Source organism: Saccostrea echinata, unplaced genomic scaffold (assembly GCF_033153115.1).
Source record: "Saccostrea echinata isolate AGI-Se365-2 ecotype Australia unplaced genomic scaffold, CSIRO_AGI_Sech_v1 ptg000009l, whole genome shotgun sequence".
Lineage (NCBI taxonomy): Eukaryota > Metazoa > Mollusca > Bivalvia > Ostreida > Ostreidae > Saccostrea > Saccostrea echinata.
The window spans coordinates 2,376,974-2,384,630 of record NW_026889758.1 but is presented as its reverse complement, the minus strand read 5'-3'; the positions used below and the strand labels follow the sequence as shown (position 1 = coordinate 2,384,630).

Genomic DNA, 7,657 nt, shown 5'->3' with positions numbered 1-7,657 from the left:
AAAATTGAATAACATTTCAAGATAACAAACTCAAAATGCGTTAACATGATGTCTATGAAGAGGTTCTCTCTCTCTTTTTTTTCTCTCTCTCTGTATAGATGAAGAAGAACCTCTCCTTTGATTGTTAGTATTTATGAAGGAGTAGAGCATGAAAATTTAAATCCTTACATATCATAATATTTTAAATTTCCAAGAAAATGTTTTGTTCAAAACATGGCTGGATGGTTTCATGGGTAACTGGAAAATGAAATTGGAGAACTCAAATTTACATCACACTTTAATCGAGGTGAAAAATTTGTCCCATGTTAAGACTCGAATCACTTGATTTACTTTCTTTGCTTGGACTTTTTTTTCTTGGACATTACTATAAACAAAACTGATGGACATGAGTGGACAATTGGAGACGTTTGAATTTCAGAGTAAAAGCAAACACTTTATAACTAATGGTCTGGAGTGGTCTGACGGTGATGTAGAATCATTTCACTTCTTTGGGTACGGGTCACTTCTATGGAAACATGATTTCAAGTTTTCCAGGAAGGAGTTTGGTTATATTAAGGGCTTTACAAGGAAGTTCTGACAGGAGAATCAAACACACCGAGGAACGAAGGGAAAGGTTTTTTTTCCCTCTTTTTTACTCTTATTTTAAAACCTTATCAATATTTTGAATACAATTATCCGTCCTATGAAAATTGAAGAATAAAGCTTAGTATATGTACGTATAAGAACCGCAAGGTTAATCTATGTGTAAAGCGTACGTTTGTCAATTTTGATGACGATGGAGGACGATTCTCGATTTTATTCAAAACAAATGAAGATATGAATAAAGAAAAAAAAACTTTTTTGTTCTTATAACCCTACAATTATTATTTATCAGCTATACTTTATACATATTAAATAAATAATTAGCTTAAGGAGGATGTTGAAAAAATATGTCCTGTAATTTGACACATTACTGTTTTTAAAATGATAAATTCAGTTTTTTTCACCCTTGACGTTCATAGTAATTGAATCAGGATATTCGTTTTACCGGTAATTTAAATACACTTGAAAATGTACTGGGATAGCGGTATATATAAATTCAGACCAAAATATATACACTCCAATGTTTCTCTCTTGACAAAGATATCTTTTCTGAAGACGCCATAATTCCCATGATGGAATCATGATATTAAGAAGTTTTAAAAGATAAAGTCATGCATTCAATAAGTGGTCCTTTAACGGAAAATCCATTTGTGGTCATATGTTGTTTACAGGTTCAATCAATAAAGCCAAGCAGTATTTTAATAACATCAACAACAAAAATAAGTAAATTAAATAAAATAAGGTGATTTATTAAAAAAAACTCACAGTGTGTTAATTTTGATTCTCTTGAGATATTTTCCGAATATGGTCAAAAACAACGTTTCTTAAAATATACAAACATCCATATCCTCGACATAGCAGTTTTCTAAGTACGTCATTCAACTTCCAGGAAAAACAAATAATACTCCATGGTATTAAGATAGGGAAGCACGTATGGATGTTTATGAATAGAAGCAACTCAGTTGAAATACCTTTTGACACTTTGTATTCCAGGTGCATGTAATGAAACTGTGTATATAACAGTACAATCCTATGAAATGTTTCAGGTTTATGGGGAATGGGTTTTCATGTTTCAGTTTCCAATATATACACATTTTAAGCTTGCAATGACAATTTATTAGAAGGGGAAACAATTTAAAATAAATAAATGGATTCGAATTTTGTATATTGAATTTAGAAAAAAAGAAATCGTTGTGCTTTAAAATCAGTTCGAAATTAAGCTACAAATATTTCTATCCAAAAAAAGTTTGTCGCTTTAAAAATGGTTTTAGGTATTTAAATAATAAATGATGAGTAGCATTCCATCCTTTAAAAAAAGCATAATAGCGGATAAGAAAAATGACGACTTTAATTTTAAAAAATAATATTGCTGCATTGAAGGATTAGCATTGATTAACCTACATGTTCATTTTCGAGGTTGAATGTAAAAGGAAGTTGCGATAAAAGTTTCCCACAAAATTTTACAACACTGTTACTGTTAGACAGATATCACAATTAACCATTTCTATGTTACTTGATCCTAGGGTGATCTTATAAATTATCTTGCTATAAAACATGGGTCGGAAATTTTAGTTGAATGATTCCATGCGTAGCGTAGATTTGGATTTAATATTATCACCTGGAAAGTTATAAATCAGAAAATTAAAAATATAAATAGGTACTGTATATAAAAATTATAGCATATATGCAAAAAAAAGGGAAAAAATATATGACATGAATTGACAAGAGCAAATGCAGCAACGTTTAACATGGATAATTTAAAAAAACACTAACAAAGTATGATGTTAATGTACACATGGATGGATTTGTTATCATAAAGTTTAACTAGTTGTTGCTTTAAAAAAATTGGATGTTCCCCCTTTACCCCAATTACACTCCCTGGCCACTCATTTTTTGACCTGGATAACATCAACAGGACCTTTTAGATTGACCTTGAGCCAAGGTAAAGATACGCCTTTGCGTCAAAAGCATCAACATACTCACTGAATTCATTCCAATCAAAGCTAACACCCGAATATATTTTACTTTACATTTCCCAATCGACCGAGATGGCCTTGAATCTAGATTAAATCCTTCAAGTCATAAGGTCAAAATTACATATTAAAGTTTGCGTCCGTTCCAATCCAGAGTTCATGAATTATGGCCTAGACACTATATGTGATTCTAATCCCCTTGGTCAGTAATATTCACCAAGTTTTTGAGATATGACTTAAATGAAATATTGAGATAACGAACAGCATTCAAGCTCAAAGTCTATTAATACAATACAAATCGGAAGCAGAGCAAACAGGGACCTCCAAAAACATCAGAGGTGGAATCAGGTGCCATGGTGGAGTGAGCATCCCCTGCCGACTAGTCACATCCACCATGTGCTCCATGTCTTGATTTAGGAGAGAATAAAAACCCGGAAAAGTCGTAGACAATTCAATTTGTAAATAATGTTAACATGTTAACATTAACATGAGCATTTACGTACTTTAATTCGAATCCTTTTTATGAAGGTTCAGGAATTTCGGCCTGGTCATAACTTCCTGATAGATATACAGACAGACAACCATGCAAATTAATGTATCTACCTGTCTATTGTGAAATACTAATTTTCTCTGGAATTAAAATATTGTTCTTTTAGTAGTATGAAGAGATTTATAAATTCATGTTCTTCACCAAATGTTTTAATTTTAAATTACAGAAATGTGTTTCCTAATCAACCATGAAACCAAATCCCCACGTTTCGAACCTGTATTTTTCCACATTCCTCTAAAATTTGACCCCAGTTAGATAAGGGATTTATATCAAATAATTAAATTTTCTAAGGAAGTTCACACTTCGTTACTCTTCGTTTTCATGCAAAACTAAATCAATGGGGTAGAAGATATTACAAAGGCGAAGAACGACGTCGATTAATCAGCTTAACCATACTTCACCCGATAATCTAAACTGATCCATCTAGAGATTGAGTACTGAAAAGTCAATGATAAGGAAACTAACATAAAAACATTTGTGTAGACCCAAGCTAAAGAAACAACTTGAATTTAACATTTATATTTTTATACAAACCTTTATTGAAGAGGTGGCTAAATATCCCAAAACGGGATGTATTTTCCCTGAAAGGTTAATGGTTTAACCGTGTGTTGTAGGCAAAAAAAAAGGTGCAAATGTTTTACCCTCCCCCAAAAAATTAATTTAAAAGTAATGCTAATTGTTTCAAAAATCATTAAGAGAGGGGATATTTTAATACATTTAAATGAAATAATGTCTCTTTGTCAAGTTTCAAATAACTTTCAGTAAGAAACCCCCTTGAAATCATAATTCATGTTGTTACTTCTTGAATAGTCCTATCGATCAGTACGTTACCAAGACGAAAGTCAAGGAAATAAATGTGACAGTGCAATAAAAATACTGGTGTGTCGGTTTCTTATCGAGACTTTCTGTTACACACGATTGTTACATTATTCAGGGAAAGTATTTCTATTAACCGAATTTTTTCGTACATAAAGTGTCAGTCTTCATTATGCATGTTGATGTAGCTAAAAAAAGTGTAATTATCTTTAGCTACTAAATAACAATACCGATAGCACTTTGTGGTATGTGTACATCAAATAAGAGTAAAGAAAGTTTTAACAAGATGGGTGTGTTCCATAGCATTTTTATTCACATGGAACAGTTCATCATTGTACCTTTCAGGAAAAAATTCTTCCTGTGTCAGAATAATTAGCTATCTATACCTTAAGTTCATTATTCATCAAAGAATCTTATGAGAGATCCCAAAGCGAAAAAAAAATTTGAAATACATGTATATGTTAGTAAACACAAATTTGTCTCTTTTCTGCATTGAAAGATTACAGTCAGATATAATTTACAGCTGCAATGATGAAATATATGGAGATAACGAACAGTATTCAAGCTCAAACGTCCATTAAACAATACAAAATAGGAGCAGAGCAAACACGGACCTCCAAACATCAGAGGTGGGATCAGGTGCCATGGAGGAGTGAGCATCTCCTGCCGACCGGTCTCACCCGCCTAAACACGAACAGCTATTGCGTAGAATATAAATGTTTTAGAAACATCATTGAGTCGGACAAACAAAACCTGGATTTTAATTAAGTAGAAGTAAATTCCAAGAATATCTTTGTTCGATATGTGGTAAATTCTTGAACCGTGTCTAGGTTAATGACTGTAATCCAAGCAATCCGGAAGTTCAGTCTAATATTAAAAAGGTAATTCTAATTAAGTGTACTTGTCACCTTATCATCCGAAATAATTGAAACTGAAAGTGCAGTGCAGGTACCAAAGAGGTTCATTATGAAAACTCGCAAGTATGGTGATTTTCACGGATTTTAAATATAGATGCCACTAATAGGGTTTATCCCTGGAAATGTTTATGGAGAGGTATAAATTCCGTGCACGGTCGACGATGTCTTAGACACTCAGAGATCATGTTTAACAACAACGAAGAGACTTCTGACGAAGTATTCGAATTTTTTGGGTATGGGTCACTTCTGTGGAAACATGATTTCAAGTTTTCCCAGAAAGGATTAGGTTTTATAAAAGGTGTCCAGAGGAAGTTTTGGCAGGAAAATAAAACACATCGAGGCACGGAGGAAAAGGTTATTTGTTTGTTTATAGTTTATTATCCGTCAACATATAATAGAAAGATTCTCCAATAATAATTTTTGAATTCATCCCTCTATTTTATAAAGAGTATTGTGTTTCTTTTCAGCCTGGAAGAGTTGCAATTTTGCATGAAACAAAGGAAGATGTGAGTAACATATGGGGTTCTTTGTAATCCGGGTAATAAAAGATAACCAGCTTAATATCACAATATAATAAAAAAAATTTAAATAAAAGAAACAGAGAAATTTTAGTGTCTCATTTCTGTTTTTGTAATTCTCATTTGAAATCTAGGATATTCTCTGGGGCGTTAAGTTCACTATAGTTGGATCCTCCAATATTCAGGAAGTCAAAGAGAAACTGAATGTACGAGAAACTGTGCTGGGAGGATACACGTCATTTTACACCACGTTCTACAACGAAGAAGGTGTTCACTCCAAAGTTCTTGTTTTTAATGCTACTAAGGACAATGATCTCTATGTAGGACCCATGTCGGACGATCCGCATGATGACGTGGAACACATCGCCAAGCAAGTGGTTGCGGCACGAGGGAAAGCTGGAACCAATGCAGAATACGTCATTAAATTGGCGTACTTTGTGCGGCATTATTTCCCAAAGGAAAATGATCAGCATTTATTTCTACTTGATAAAAAAGTGCAGGAAAGACTAGGAAATCACTCTGAAAGTGTTGTCACATATTTTCAACAAATGGAAAACAATACTTACCACGTATAATGATGAAAACTCTGAAAATATTTTTTGCAGCACTGCGATCATTTTTTGGCTTTGTTTAAACTCGCATAGGTAAAGTCAATACTCAAGCACTCAAAAGTATTGTAATTGTTTCGATATAAACATATTAACAGTTTAATATAAGCTTTTATTTTCATTACAAGTGTTAATATTTACTTTTAAATATTTCAACATTTAATGTATTCAATTGTCAAAACATTTCAATCATAATAATAAGATTGTCATGCAAATTCATTGGTATACGCATTTTTTGAACATCGTTTGTGACTGCATGCTACCTAAACGAGTTTATCGAATCAGAAAGATTAAAATCACATGTAAACAAATACATGTAGAAATATGACTGAATATCAATTGCTTGTATGTATTCTTCAAACATGTTTATATTTAAAAATGTAAAATCACATGTAAACAAATACATGTAGAAATATGACTGAATATCAATTGCTTGTATGTATTCTTCAAACATGTTTATATTTAAAAATGTAAATCTGTTCTATGTGGTAAATGACAGGATCAAGAGTACATGAGTATAATAATAGTCAAACAATAGATAATCAGTCTTTGGGTATAAACTTTCTATAGCTTTACTGGTTGTTGTAGAGATTTGCAAAATAAAGCATTGTAAATATCTTCCTTTCCGTTATTTTTACTCTCCTTGGCAAAGATAACATCTGTAACTATTTAGATCACGGCATAAACAAACTATTTTGCTAATTCATAATTAGCTTATGATTTTATGTTACGTTTAAAAAAAATTAATTTTACTAGATATGTTATTGAGCTAAGACACATTTTTCGCTTATGCAAGATCCATTTTAATAAATCTACAAATGTTTATGATCCATGTTGACAGACTTTCCTGAGATAAAGAGCAAGGTATATATATGACTGAGTAAGAAGCGGGCTCTTCATTGTGGAAAAAAAAATGATAAAACCTAGGCGCACATGTAAATAGATTTTTCTTCTTCAAAATTAACCGAACAATAATTTAAATTTGAATTGATTAAAACTCCTGGACAAAAACCCTACATAATCAGATCAGTATTGAAGTCAATCGTTGATCCATACGTAAGATCATCGGCCAGGAAGACTTTAGAGGTAGTCATAGGTGCAAACAAGAAAGGTAATAAACAAATAATTATTTATGTTTATCTGTTCTAGAACAGGAAGTATTCATTTCCTAGAAGGAGAAATCAACAATGCGTAGTATATCTGATATCTGCCAAGTTTTCTGATTTAATGTCCCTAGGTATTTAATTACTGTGTTTCAGAATGCGCTCAAAATTGAATTTTAAAAATAAAGCATTGCAAATGTCTCGCTGTCCATTATGTAGATTTGTTTTGGACAAAATGACATATCTGACACACTGATGACAGAATTAACGGTAATTTTGCTAAACATGCTTTTTGTCTTCCTTAGATCAGCTTCACATAAATCAAAGTACTGAAAGTACTGAAAGCCGGGCTTTAATATGCTCGAGTATATTGTCTAATCCTAAATTAGTACATATTTGAAAATCTTTCTTTCTGACCATTGATATTTAACAGGTAGAGTTTGTGTGATTATGATTAACAATAAACCATCTACCAATAATTAAGATTAAAGGTCCAGAACCCAACGTTAAGACCCCAGGATAGGACTAGGTGATATTTTTAATGAAAATACATTTATACCTTTCTAAACATTAAGCTCACAATGGTTAAG

The 7,657-nt window shown here is 32.1% G+C and overlaps 1 protein-coding gene across 1 annotated transcript; it reads left to right on the top strand.

Moving 5' to 3' along the window:
* The first annotated feature begins 5,021 nt into the window (after positions 1-5,021).
* LOC133181474 (glutathione-specific gamma-glutamylcyclotransferase 1-like) lies at positions 5,022-6,001 on the top strand. Its single transcript, XM_061315966.1, has 3 exons — positions 5,022-5,192; positions 5,306-5,344; positions 5,491-6,001. Exons 1-3 carry the CDS (start codon positions 5,022-5,024, stop codon positions 5,929-5,931), a joined length of 651 nt encoding a protein of 216 aa, XP_061171950.1. The 3' UTR covers positions 5,932-6,001.
* The last annotated feature ends 1,656 nt before the right edge of the window (positions 6,002-7,657 follow it).

Excerpts from the sequence above, each read along its gene's own strand:
- LOC133181474 (XM_061315966.1), top strand. The coding sequence starts at position 5,022 with ATGTTTAACAACAACGAAGAGACTTCTGACGAAGTATTCGAATTTTTT. Across the intron at positions 5,193-5,305 it reads ATCGAGGCACGGAGGAAAAG|CCTGGAAGAGTTGCAATTTT; the intron begins GTTATTTGTTTG and ends GTTTCTTTTCAG. Across the intron at positions 5,345-5,490 it reads TGCATGAAACAAAGGAAGAT|GATATTCTCTGGGGCGTTAA; the intron begins GTGAGTAACATA and ends TTTGAAATCTAG.